This window comes from Notolepis coatsorum (assembly GCF_963971535.1).
Source record: "Notolepis coatsorum genome assembly, chromosome: 2".
Taxonomy (NCBI): Eukaryota; Metazoa; Chordata; class Actinopteri; order Aulopiformes; family Paralepididae; genus Notolepis; species Notolepis coatsorum.
In genome coordinates this window covers 198502819-198517926 of record NC_140166.1, presented here as the reverse complement: position 1 = coordinate 198517926, position 15108 = coordinate 198502819, and the positions used below count along the sequence as shown (strand labels likewise).

Below are 15108 nucleotides of genomic sequence, written 5' to 3'. Positions count from 1 at the left end.
TGAGAAGTCATTAGAAGTGGAGGGTCAGAAGGTAGAGCTGGGCAATAGCCAAGAGACCACAGAAGAAGTTAGTGGCTCAGAGACACTACAACAGGACAGTGTCCCTGACCAGAAGTTATCTGATGATGATGTGTCCATGGTTGCCCAGGCATCCACCACAGAACCGTCTTTGTCTGGGTCAGATGTCATGGATAATGCGGATGCAGAAGAGCCAAAAGATGAGGACTCAATAGGTCCTCAAGGAGAGGAAGCAATGTCCACATCAAATCAAGATCAACCACCAGAGTCTGAAATAAGTGATGATCAGGGAGAAACTGGTAGCAAAGTGGAAGATGCAGCAGCTTTGAAACAAGATAAAGTGATGGCAGATACCATCTCTGAAAGTCCAGAGGAGAACAATCCTGAAGCAGAGGTTGTCCCTGAGTCAGAAAAGCTCACTGAGGACAAAGCCCTCGATAAGGGGGAAGAAGAGAACAATCCAACAGAGGAAATTATATCAGAATCGGAAACCCAAGAGTGTAGTATCATTAGTGATAGCCAAACAGAGGAGAAAGTGCAGGAAATTATTTCCTCATCACTGCCAGATACAACAAGTAGTATAGCTGATTGTCAGGAGGAGGTTATCATAGAAGAGTTGTCAACATTAGCCCAAAACCCTCCAGACGCCACAACTGTCTCCCATGAGGAGAGCTCTGCTGAGCAGGACACCGTGTCAGATTTGCAACAGGATGTAAGGGAAAACATCAGTGAAAATCAGGTAGAGGAGATAAGTGATGAGACTGAATCTGCAATGCCGTCGGAAGCCCCTCAGTTGGATGGTGAAAAGACTGAGGTGGCTGAAGTGCCAGAAATGCCTACTCAAGTAGCTACAGGTCAGGCAGAACAAGTGATGTCTGCTGAGGTAGGGGATACGTGCACTGATAGTCAAGAAATAGATGGAGGCGCTGACATGGAAAGCAAAGAGGATGAGGTCAGATCTTCAGCAATAGATTCAGTAGCAGAACCTGGGTTAGATCAGGAGACTGAAGGGGAGGTGTCAGTGTCTGAGGTGAAGGAGGTTGAAGACCAGAATGCAGAAGTAAATGACAGCAAAAGTGTAGCAGCAGAAAATGGGTCTGGAGAGTGTGGACATGTGGCCATTGAAACCGAGGAGGGTGAGGTCAGTTGTAACCAAGAGATTAAGGATCTTCCAGAAGTATTACCATCCATCCAGTCGCCTCAGGAAGCATCAGCAGGTGAGGTATCAGAGGATTGTCCTCATGCAACTGTCACAGCTGATTCAGAATCTGAACATACAGCGGTGGCGGAGACAGATGTTGCATCTCTGATACCAGAAACAGAAGCAGGCACAGCAGAGACAGAAGCAGGCTCAGCAGAAACAGAAGCAGGTTCAGCAGAAACAGAAACAGAAGCAGGCTCAGCAGAAACAGAAACAGAAGCAGGCTCAGCAGAGGCAGAAACAGAAGCAGGCTCAGCAGAAACAGAAGCAGGTTCAGCAGAAACAGAAGCAGGTTCAGCAGAAACAGAAACAGAAGCAGGCTCAGCAGAAACAGAAGCAGGCTCAGCAGAAACAGAAACAGCAGAAACAGGCTCAGCAGAAACAGAAGCAGGCTCAGCAGAAACAGAAACAGCAGAAACAGGCTCAGCAGAAACAGAAGCAGGCTCAGCAGAAACAGAAGCAGGCTCAGCAGAAACAGAAGCAGGCTCAGCAGAGGCAGAAGCTGAAGCAGGCTCAGCAGAGGCAGAAGCAGGCGCAGCAGAAACAGAAACAGGCTCAGCAGAAACAGAAGCAGAAACAGGCTCAGCAGAGGCAGAAGCAGAAGCAGGCTCAGCAGAAACAGAAGCAGGCTCAGCAGAAACAGAAGCAGGCTCAGCAGAAACAGAAGCAGAAGCAGGCTCAGCAGAGGCAGAAGCAGAAGCAGGCTCAGCAGAGGCAGAAGCAGAAGCAGGCTCAGCAGAAACAGAAGCAGGCTCAGCAGAAACAGAAGCAGGCTCAGCAGAAACAGAAGCAGAAGCAGGCTCAGCAGAGGCAGAAGCAGAAGCAGGCTCAGCAGAGGCAGAAACAGAAGCAGGCTCAGCAGAAGCAGAAGCAGGCTCAGCAGAGGCAGAAGCAGAAGCAGGCTCAGCAGAAGCAGAAGCAGGCTCAGCAGAGGCAGAAGCAGAAGCAGGCTCAGCAGAGGCAGAAGCAGAAGCAGGCTCAGCAGAAGCAGAAGCAGAAGCAGGCTCAGCAGAGGCAGAAGCAGAAGCAGGCTCAGCAGAGGCAGAAGCAGAAGCAGGCTCAACAGACATGGCAAGTTCCAGTGCAGTCGGCGAGGTGTCTGAGGACGCCGGTGCCTCCAGTGTTGACACAGGTATGGCTGGAGAGGTAGCTGGGGCTGACCTATCCACACCCCAGGCTTTAGAGGAGGTTGGATCAGCCACAGCTGTGTCAACAGAGGTGAAGGAAGTCTCAGAGTTAGCCAGCACCACACAGGAAGCAGAGGCTACCAGCAGTCCGTCTCAAGTTGACGTGAGTGGTGAGGCAAGTGGCGTTTCTGAAGAGCTTAAGACACGCATGAGTCTAACTCCCAGAAACATGTTCAGGAAGAGCAAAAAGGAGCCCCAAAGCCCCCAAAGTCCAAAAAGCCCAACTAGCCCAACTAGCCCATCTAGCAAGTGCAAGCAACAATAACAGCAGTGTTTTTTTATTCATACTATTGTAAATGTTATGTACATGGCAGGGTTAAGGAGCAAATGATGAAAAGATCACACAGTAATCAGATTAATTAAAACAATTAGTAACCTTAGTCTATTAGTTATATAATAAAGACAAACAGTGATCAGGTCACATGCCTCAAGGGGGAATGGCAATCAGCCTGGGGGATCATAGACCATAGATCATTATTTAGAAATGTAATAAACCAAATCTGAATTATAAACTAACAATTAAAATCCTTGTTTGTTTCTTGTCTTCTCTAGACACTTTTGGAGGCAAGATAATCCAAATGAACTCAAAGTAATGTGATTACATGAGTTTAGTATTTCTGGTGGATGAAATGATTGATTCCTGTGACAAGACAATATTTTAAACTTGTTGTGATTGCTGATTACCTAAATGTATATAACTATTTTAGATATGATCAATGTTGAATGAATATACATTAGATAAATGAAATATTAGATAGTTGAAATATGATCTGTTTCATGGTGGTTTTAGAAAAAAAAGAAAAACAGCTAGTAATTATAGATATACATTTGATAGATAGATAGTTTATTGTCCTCTCAGAAGAAATGTGTTTTCACAACCTGTACACACAAAATAATAATTAAGCTCATAGGAGAAAAACATCCCACACATCATATGACCAAATATAAACATTCAAAGAAATTGCCATTGGGAACACAGTACAATCACAAGAACACAAGTCTGTTGTAGTATTATTGTTAGTTTGTTGAGGGCAGTAATGACGGCTCTCTCTGTAGCATGCTTTATAGATCAGGGATCTGTACAGTATAGCGGTTGGCTGGGAGTAGCAATTCAAAGAGCTGACTCTATTATACCTCTCATACAGTTCAAACAGGCCTATTGAGCTCTTCTATAAGGAGGTGTAGTGGTTACGTCATTGGTGTTTCCCGTGCGGTCCACCCTCCTTGAAATGGCAATGTATTTCCAATGGACCCATTTCTAAATCGTCTCGTTTAAAACAAATAAAGCATGCACATTGGCATGGTGTACTTTTCTGTGTGTATTCATCCACAATCTATAGCCCAACATGAAAAAAATTGCAATTAATCATAAAAGTAGCAAAATATCAATGTTTACGTTTTCGTTATTTTGTTGAAAACGAATCCAAGCTGAACCTGAGATGTGCTTGCTTTGCAACTTTGTCTAAACCTGTATGGGGGGGGGGGGGCCTGAATGCATGAACATGACAGTATATTGATTTTAGATTACGTTGTTTTGTCTTGCTACTAGTAAAGGATAGACCTTACCAGTGTTTTCTTAGTCAAACAGAATCCAGCTCTTATCATTTTGTTTACTTAAGTCAGTAAGGCTGTGATCACATTGGGCACCTTTTTCTTACGCTCAACCATGAGGCGCGGCAGTGTCTGTACATAGAGAATCGAAAGTGCACAGGGCGCAATGAATGACAACTGAGAGCGCTTGAAAAAGCATCGCTTCAAAAACGCGAGGTGCGTATAGTTTGGAGGAGACGCGCACCTGTCGTGATAAATTGACCATTTAAAACAATAGAAAAAAGGCGCAGGCGCATTTAAAAAGACGTCCAATAGGATCACAGCCTAAATTAACACATGTTAATGTAAATGGTAAATGGCTGCTTTTTTATATAGCGCTTTTATCCAAAGCACTTTACAATTTGTTACTCACATTTGACCAATTCACTCACACATTCACTCACACTCACACACCGACGGCGGAGGCAACCATGCAAGGTGCCAACCTGCTCATCGGGAGCAATTAGGGGTTAAGTGTCTTGCTCAAGGACACATCGACACGCTGCCCGGGAGGAGCGGGACGACTGCTGTATACCTCCCGAGCCACTGTCGCCCCAATGTCTGCTCTCCATGTTGCTAACAAGTTGGCTACGTGTTGCCTAATTTGTAATTCTTTGAAGTTGCTGTTTGAGGCAGAGTATATTGTGATCATAGAATTAAAATATTGATCAGTTCCATTTCTACGGTTCAACAGTGACCTCGCCTTTCTACACATGGATGTCAATTAAGCTGAGGAATGAACACACACAGTGAAAGATATGGATGTATACTCTGAATACTTGCTTATACCCCTGACTACAGCTACAGTATTACTAGGAGATATGTTTATACTTTTTTTTTTACCAGATACACCAGGTTGATGACTAATGTAATTCATTTAGAAGATTATGTTTAATAAACGCTTTTGTATTGCTTTAAGAATAACACGTCTTAATTGTTGTGTTAGTGAATGGATGGATGGATGGATGGATGGATGGATGGATGGATGGATGGATGGATGGATGGATGGATGGATGGATGGATGGATGGAGGGATGGATGGATGGATGGATGGATGGATGGATGGATGGATGGATGGATGGATGGATGGATGGATGGATGGATAGATGGATGGATGGATGGATGGATGACAGACAGACCAATAATAAATAACAAGCATTAAAGGTGCTAACATTCAGCTGGATGTCGATACCATTCAGATAGATGTTGTACTACATAGCACCAGCATGTCATTTATCCAATCAGGTGCATTCCAGATGGGGAAATGGGAAGTATGGATATGCACACAACGTGTAAACAACAACATTCATTTTGGACCTGTATACTTTTTTTAATGATAAATTCATCAGTATTACTTTTTTGGAAAAGCAATACTTTTATTTCACAGCTCTGTGGATATTTTTTCATTAAATGATTACTCTACATTAAATGTTATCTATACCACTTTTTTATTCATCAATCAATCCATATTGATGACCAATATTCACCAATAATGTGATGAATGAGCATGAACATAATCATCATCAGCATCCATCACCATACATTTTCTACCATGATCATAAAAACCAGCAGTAATAATGTTATCGTTTCATCTCATCCTGCCTTCAGCATCTCACTTCACCTATTCCACTGATTTGGCACCAATAGCATGTCTATTGAAAGAATTGTACTCAATGACCAGGACCATGCTCCTCTGCTTGGCATATAAGCAGGTGTGGTAGCTGTCTAATCTCTCTCGCTTCTTTCACCATTGATGCTGGAGCAGTCCAATAGGTGAAGCAACATGCTTTGCCAGTATCAATATAGGGGGTTACATATCCAACTCTTCTGTTAAAGGGACACTATACAGTACGGAGAGATATATTTGTTTTCTATTTGCAAAGCCTGCAATAAGTTTACAAAACATATTCATGTAATAATTCATAGAATTATTGTATCTTAGGGCGGCTAGGTGGTGTAGTGGGCAAGGCACTCGCCACCAGTGTGGAGACGCTAGGATTCGCGTGTTCGAATCCAGCTCTCCACATTGTTTTTCAGTTTGGCTGGTCGTCCGCAGTAATACACATTGGCCGTATTACGGGGAGGGAAAACTGAAGGGTAGGGATCGAACGTTGTGAACAAGCGACTCCTACAAGTCGGTTGGTGCGCCTGCGCAGTAGAATCAGGAAGTGTCGGGGGCAGCGTGAGCCTCCCACGCGTTACTCCTCGACACTGAGAGATCGAGCTGCGCAGGTGAAAAGATGCAACTGCTGTTACCTCAAGTACCGGAGGGGACTTGTGCTATGTATGACTTAGTCCACATTGCAGCCGGCTTGTGTGAGGCAAGAAACAGCGTTCGTGACAGGGGAGGGTTGAATTGGATGATACGAAATTGGGATGGGAGAAAATATGGAAAAATGGGAGAAAAAGTGGATAAAAAAAAAAAATTATTGTATCTTAAACCACAGAAGGAAAAATTACCTCGACACATATCCAAGAAATTACCTTTAGAAACCATGTTGACCAACATTAACCTTAGAAGATGCTTCTTTATTGTATAAGTGGTGGGAGGGTTAGACAGCATAGCCAAATAGATCATTTCTGGTGATCATGCAGTGTTCCAGGGATGCAGTTTTCCTCTTGGGACACTTAATTAATTCAGTACTAAAGATATATCACACACTATTAATTCAATACTAAATACATATCACACACTATTAATTCAGTACTAAATACATAGCACACACTATTAATTCAGTACTAAAGACATAGCACACACTATTAATTCAGTACTAAAGATATATAACACGCTATTAATTCAGTACTAAAGATTTATCACATACTATTAATTCAGTACTAAAAATATATCACACACTATTAATTCAGTACTAAAGATATATCACACACCAGTTTTCCATAGAATTTTCTTCACTTCTCTGAGATTCAAATCCCCCCCCCCCCCCCAAATTACATAGTGCACCTTTAAATGTCCTTTGGTAACAGGTGTGTGTCATAAAGGAACGTGTCTGTTTCACCCTCGGGCCTTTCGGGTTAGAGCAGAGTCACGCAAGTACTTGTAAAACAACTTTAAACTGTGAGAGACAAGACTCCTGCCAGAGATATGTGGCACAGTCACTCACAACAAAAGCATTTGCATCTGATGCTCTGTGGTGCCTATACATGCAGGGGCTAAAATCTACTATGGGGATGACAATTACATGAAATTGTCTCAAGAGCAATTCCTGGGGGGGGGGGGGGCAAAAGTAGTGCTGTAACATATAGCCTACGTTGTAATATGTTGAATGTATATTGAGGAACCATAATTACTACTACTGGATAATTGATAGATAGTTAACTGAAGGGTTGTCCCAAATTGTTAAAATGTTTACATTTTGTAATTGTAATATATTAGTATATGTTTTCATTTTATATTAGCTGCGGCTTCCCACAATAGCTGAATTCGCTGAGCTAGCGAGCACAAATTCCGTTTCTGTGGTGTTTGCTATAATCTTTGCTATCGTCAGTTTACTCCAAGATCGACACACATGTACTTCAAAGTCCCATAGCGACAATTGTGCTTTTGCAACGAGACCATTAAAGATATTTAAGACAATGGTAGAAGAGAGTGTTCTGTTCAGTTTGGAGTTCAGTTTATAGCTAACCTTATCACAGGGACTTCGAAGCACTATAGCTGCATGCTGATCTTGGAATAAACTGATGATAGCAAAGATTCCACATAAATGAAATAGGTGCTATAGATAGCTAATATTTGCTTTAGTTTGCTCTATCGGTTTGCTCGCTAGCTCTGCAAATTAAGCTATCGTGGGGGGGGGGGGGGGGGGGGTGAAAGCTGACGTTTTAGTGTCAAAAAACACTTTATTTATTGCATTCTGGTGATTTTCTTTTGCACTTTGTGATGAATTAAATAACTGCTATTAGAGCTCAACGCCACTGAAGGCCACACCAAAGCAACTAGCTAAAGGCTTCTTTACCGACTGTCTGTAATCCGATGCCAGCCAATCAACTTTGAAATACGAAATTACATTGTAGGCTACTTGGGACTAGGGGCTCCGAGCCCCACTTGCCTTCAAGATTGTATGTGGTCTACCGTGAATGATACTACACACTGAGCATGCGCTCTTGGATTTTCCCACGATATAGAGAATGGCTAGCCCCGTTCATATGGAAAGTTGATCAAACCATTGTGAAACTTAAGAACTCACTATTAAGTGTCTATAATCAGCACAAGTGCTTTCATTGCGTATTATTAATATTATTGAAATTGCATAGTTATGTTTACAGTGATATATTGGGGGGGATATAGCATATTCTTCTCAGGATGGGGGGGTCGTGTCCCCCCTGGGATTTCCGCCTATGCCGTCATGGTGACATTTTGCTGAGCAGACATGATAACCTAATGTAAACATGTATGATGTGCGTGATTTTTTAACGTAGCCTCTGTGAGCGAAGACGCTCTTTGATTGCAGCGAAGAAGAAAAAGACGCTCTCCGATTGGCTAACCCTAACTCTAAGCATAACCACGTCGAAAGAATGCCTAAGCATAACCACTTCGAAAGAATGCCTAAGCATAACCACTTCGAAAGAATGCCTAAGCATAACCACTTCGAAAGAATGCCTAAGCATAACCACTTCGAAGCAGAGAATATATGTACAAGGCGGAAGAGACCCTTCGGAGCTAAACGAATCAGAGAGGGTCTTTTCTTCTTCGCTGTACGCAGCCTAGCCAATCAGAGAGCGTCGTCGGAAACAGAGGCTACGGAAAAGTATCACGCGTATTAGTGTAAACAGGCCAAACCTCACTCTCACTCTCCCAATCTGACGCCGAAAGACTGGTCCACGCCTTTGTCAGTTCCCGCATCGACTACTGTAACTCTCTGCTGGCAGGCCTTCCCTCCAAAACCATCCAGAGGTTACAATACATCCAGAACAGTGCCGTCCATGTCCTTACCAAAACCCGGAAAACTCAGCACTCAACTCCCTTCACTGGCTGCCAATAAACCAGCGGATAAACTTTAAGATTCTCCTGCTGGTCTACAAGGCCATTAACCACTCCGGCCCGACCTACCTCCAGGACCTCCTCTCCCCTCAATCTGCACCCAGGTCACTTAGGTCTGGCAAACAAAACCTCCTCGCCATCCCACGCACCAGGCTGTCAACCATGGAGCACTATGCTTTTTCCACAATGGGGCCACGCCTGTTGAATCAGCTGCCAGGATCCATCAGGGCCTCAGACTCCCTTGCTACCTTCAAAACCAGCCTTAAGACTAATTTATTTTACTCTGCCTTCCACTAGGGCCTGCTTTGGCTGCTCCTGTGTTTTTATGTTTCTACTTTTAACCTTGTATTTTCTCTTTTGCTATGAAGCACCTTCGTTAACAGAATTCGGCTATAGGGCGACAATAATGTGGTCAAGAGGCATGGTTTCTATCTTGAGCCTTTAATCGGCGTGGTTTATTATTCACATGGCAGAGCAGTTACTATACAGATCTTCTCTCACTGAGAGACTAGGCGGAAGAGAAAGAAGTGGGAGGAGACATAGCTACTTATACTCGCCACTTGGTAGTACTCCTGAGTGTCTTTGCCTAGGGCGCCCTCTAGTGGACACAGTTATATATGCAGGTAGACAGTTACTAGTGTGAACAGTTATATATGCAGTTAGAACTGTTAGACAGTTACTAACAATCCTACACAGAACCTCTGCCTTCAACAACCTTGATATTTGGTTTGAGTTTAAAGTGTGCTATATGAATGAAATGTATTATTATTAAACCTGTTGTTCAACATCTGTCAAACTGAAGGGGTTATGAGAAGAAAGAAACAAGAAGAGAGGATGTATAGTTGTATCAAAGATGTATTGTTCATACAGAGATGAATCAGCCCAGTCTCCACACAGACAATATATAATTGAAAAATCACATGTTCACCCTCTTTTTCTTTTTTTACACCTTTATTTGTAGGATTTTTCAATTATTTGAACAAAAAAATTAGACACTCAATTATTCAGACTAATATACATACAGACATAAATGTAGACATCCAATTATTCTAACAAACATAGGCCTACTTGTACAAATTATTCAGACATTCAGACAAATTATTAATTGAAGACACATGGATGATGACCCGCTATGCCCACCCCTGGGATCAAGAGCACACTCAGAGAAGAGGAAAGAGAGAGAGAGAAGGAAAAAGAAGAAAAATTAAAATAAAATAAGTATTCATGCTAGTTAACCGTAAAGAGAGAAAGGTACATATCCATATACACAAGCGCATATATATATATGTAACGGTTGTGACAACGTCACCTCAAACTTCGATGCCCCGAGGGAGATTCGAACACGGGTCTGCCATGCCGCGTGCAACAACACAGACCGCTATACCAAGAGGTGAATTCACTTCTTTGTACGTGTCTATGCGTCTTTTGAGGATGTGAGAGTGAGTTTAACCCATAGCACCGCTACTCCCCAGCCTTTCGTGACTGTGCTTCACGATACCATCCGTTACACTCACCCTCCTTAAACTCACTCCACTCCACCCAAGGCATCCGGGTCACGGCACCATTGTAACGGTTGTGACAATGTCACCTCAAACTTCGATGCCCCGAGGGAGATTCGAACACGGGTCTGCCATGCCGCATGCAACAACACAGACCGCTATACCAAGAGGTGAATTCACTTTTCGCTCCCCACCCTCCAGAACATTTACAACAAGCGGTGCAGGGGCAAGGCTAAGAGAATCATTAAGGACTCCAGTCACCCGAACAACTGCCTCTTTGAACTGCTGCGGTCAGGCAAGCGATACCGGAGTCTCAAGGCGAGCACAGAAAGACTCAGAAGAAGCTTCTATCCCCAGGCCATCAGGCTGCTCAACGAACAATGAACACTACACAACAACCATCAAACGCACATAGCACACACATCCACACGCACACACTCACTTTAAACAAACACACTGTAGCACCCACTCCCCACACTTTATAGCACACACTCACTTTAAACAAACACACTGTAGCACCCACTCGCCACACTTTATATTTATTGATAAAGGATTGCACTACAACTCGTACACCTTACTGTAAATTGTACCTAAATTGTACCTCATCCCATTCTGCTTGCACTATATAGTATTGTATATTAGTACACTGCATAGTATTGTATATTATATGGTAACTCAGTTACGTCTATTCTGCATCGAACATTGTACATATGTCTATACTGAACACTGTGACCTCATTTTCTACTTCTAATTTACATGCTATACTATGTTATTTGATACTTATCTTGTCTAGCACAGTCTCTGGAGCGTAACAGTAAGAAGCATTTTGTATGAAAGTATTCTGTACTTCTGTATGACAACTATTAAAGAAACTTGAAACTTGAAACACTTCCTTGTACCGTGTCTATGTGAATCCACTTCTAAGTAATGGGTTTATGCGTCTTTTGAGGATGTGAGAGTGAGTTTAACCCATAGCACCGCTACTCCCCAGCCCTTCGTGACTGTGCTTCACGATACCATCCGTTACATATACACATACGCAGAAAGGGGATCCGTAATATACGTGTCGTTTGTAAACTGAGTAAATAGACCATCAGTCAGGTTTGGTATTATCTCAAAGAGTCAATCCCTTTACATGTTCAATAAAAGGGGACCATACTTTGGTGAACTTGTCATAGCGTATGTCTTATTTTTTCAAGTTGCAGCAAAGACAGCACCTCCTGTATCCATCTCCTGAAGGGGGGGTGTTTGTTGGATTTCCATTCCATTAGAATGAGTCTGCGTGCAATGAGGCTACTGAATCCAATTGCTTTCCTTTGCGCATTTGTGGTATGAATTTCCCCTGGTATTACTCCAAAACTGGAGGTTAGTGGCTTGGGTTCGAGAGGTGTATTGCATAAGACAGATAGACATTCAAATATTCTGGACCAGAAATTGATTAAGGAGGGACAGGACCAGAACATATGGCCCAATGAAACTGGGTTGTATACATCTGGGACAGGTGGGGTTTACACTTACAGATGGGTATATATATTCTAGCCAGCCTGTCATTAGAATAGCGTATTCTGTAAAACACCTTGAATTGAATTAGACCATGTCTAATACAAATGGAGGACGTATGTATAGCAGAGATGCAGTCTTCCCATACCCATGTTCACCCTCTTTGTACCCTTTAAGAAACACTGTCAATAGGGTGGCTACGTGGCGTAGTGGGCAAGGCGCTCGCCACGAATGCAGAGATGCTGGGCTCGCCTGTTCGAGCCCAGCGCTCCACATTGCTTTCAGTTTAGCTGGTCGTTCATACTAATACACATTGGCCGTATTAGGGGGTGGGAAACTGATGGGTGGGGATCGGGCGTTGTGGACAGCGACTCCTACAGGTCGGTTGGTGCGCTGCGCAGTAGAATCAGGAAGTGTCGGGGGCAGCGTGAGCCTCCCACGCGTTACTCCTCGCCACTGAGAGATCGGGCTGCGCAGGTGAAAAGATGCAACTGCTGTTACCTCAAGTACCGGAGGGGACTTGTGCTATGTATGACTTAGTCCACATTGCATCCGGCTTGTGGGAGGAAAGAAACAGCGTTCGTGACAGGGGAGGGTTGAATTGGATGATACGAAATTGGGATGGAGGAAAATATAGAAAATGGGAGAAAAAGTGGATCAAAAAAAAGAAACACTGTCAATATTTCTTGTACTATTTCTTTACTCCATTTACGAGAAATCAGCTTACTACGAGTAAACGCTCTAGCATACAGAGAACATGCTTTTTCTTAAACCACTCCTAACAACCAACTTTCTCATAACATTAACCTTTTTTTCTGTATGCAAAACCTTCTTTTTCTTTTATTATAAAAAAAACTCTGAAACTGGACTCGGGCTGCGTCTATATTAATCCCAGCCGAAGAGTGCAAGAGCGCTTCCGCATTTTGCCCTGATTGGCCCCGGTAACGCCCTCCAAATGCGCATTTTCTTTTTCCCCGCTCAGACGCCGAAATGGAATACATGTATATTATCGCGACGCGGACCAGATTCACTCGCAACGCCATAACGTTATTTCCCTGTACATTGCAACGTTAACACAACGCAGCTGTCAACTGTACTTTACATATTATCCAAACGAGGACCACATAACGCCATAACACGCCATAGCGTTATTTCCCTGTACATTGTAACGTTAACACAACGCAGCTGTCAACTGTACTTTACATATTATCCAAACGAGGACCACATAACGCCATAACACGCCATAACGTTATTTCCCTGTACATTGTAACGTTAACACAGCGCAGCTGTCAACTGTACTTTACATATTATCCAAACGAGGACCACATAATGCCATAACGTTATTTCGCTGTACATTGTAACGTTAACACAACGCAGCTGTCAACTGTACTTTCATAACGCCATAACGTTATTTCGCTGTACATTAACACAACGCAGCTGTCAACTGTACTTTCATAACGCCATAACGTTATTTCGCTGTACATTAACACAACGCAGCTGTCAACTGTACTTTCATAACGCCATAACGTTATTTCGCTGTACATTAACACAACGCAGCTGTCAACTGTACTTTGTAACGTTATGTTATTTCGGGCATTCATAACGTTATTTCGCGCGACTGTACATTGTAGCCCAGCTGTCAACTGTATACATTGTAACGTGCAACTGTACTTTGTAACGTTAACACAACGCAGCTGATTGATTGATTGAAAAGTTTATTAACAGATTGCAGAATGGGTACAGTACAGTACAGCTCAAAACATACAATTACCAAAGTAAACAAACCCTGGTCACACAATACAGCAATTACAATTAAAACTCATAGTTACATGTTGTCTAGTCAATGTAGTCCTTGTATCAAGAAGTCAATCAACCAGTCTCCTTAATTTCTTATTGTTTCTGGTGGTGGAGACTATACCCTGTGGTTTACATTTGGATCACTGATTGGGCCTTTGCTGCATAATTAAAATAATTGAAGACACACATTACTTTGAAGGTTACTTTTTATTAATTCAGTACACTCACCAGAGGTCTGAACAGGGGAGACTGTTATAGCTAAATCAATTGTATAAATCTCAGATTAGCCTATTTTATAACCCCTCAACCTCAAACATTCCATTTGAACAACCTTTGAAATTCACATATTTGACATTCACATAGATGTACAGTATTTTCGCAATAAAACGTACCCCATAATACGCCCATGAACAATAGAAACATGTACCGGATGGTCTCAGCCTTTCAGTTTAATGTTGCCATTACAACACCAGCTGTTCCCTGTTTGGTAATGGTAAACACCTCAAATGCCCCACAAAGTCTGCTTTGTTCACCATCTACAATCCGTTTCATCCACCATCATGTCTGACTGCAACACGGCTGTGGCATAATATCCATTCATGTCGATGGACGTACTGGTAGCCTGCAGTATCCTCAAGCAACTCATGTAAAGTTGAACACAATATGAAAAAGAAAAAAAACAACAAAAAAATATGACTAATGCCAACTTTATACAACAACGAAAAAAGTTACTGGGCATTGTTCATAGAGTGAAGGTAAAACCAAGACATTAATATAGACTACCAGATGGAGATGTAATGTCATTTTACAAATACAATCATTTAACAATTTACCCTTTAACCCAATTGAATAAGCTAACTGAAGTAGTTACGTGTGTTGTTTGCAGAGCTAAATATTCAGCAGGACTGCCAGACAATGGGTCACACAGACAGAAATGAGTCAGTAAATGGTTGGCAAGGATTAAAAGCAGTCAAATGTACAATAGGAGTTCCAAGTCCATTGATGCTACGTACTATAGCAGTGTGACATATACGCCTATGGAAACCTGCGTGACTGACTGTGTTGCAATTAGTCTAATGTCTCCTTCCTGTACTTGAAGCTTTCCCTTGAACTCACTATCGAGATGAGAGACCGGTGAGAAGATGCAGGAGATATATCACAGTTGTTGTTTTAATAGAGCGAATGTTAGTAACAGTGAGTCAAGACAAGACAATCGCTTATATATATATACCGTATTAGCGCTTTAATATGGCGTGTTCTGTGATTAATGTGATTGACCAGCGTTAATGTGATTGACCAGCGTTGCGACCAGCGTTGCTAA

General features: G+C 42.5%; 1 protein-coding gene across 1 annotated transcript in view; it reads left to right on the top strand.

The window, feature by feature from the left end:
* LOC311223684 (desmoglein-2.1-like) overlaps positions 1 to 2369 on the top strand; it is a gene marked incomplete at its 3' end in the record, with an annotated part of 95881 nt that extends 93512 nt beyond the window's left edge. The window contains exon 16 of the mRNA XM_084308456.1: positions 1335 to 2369. Coding sequence (XP_084164582.1) covers positions 1335 to 2369 — 1035 coding nt within the window. The remainder of the gene's footprint in view (positions 1 to 1334) is intronic.
* Positions 2370 to 15108: the final 12739 nt, after the last annotated feature.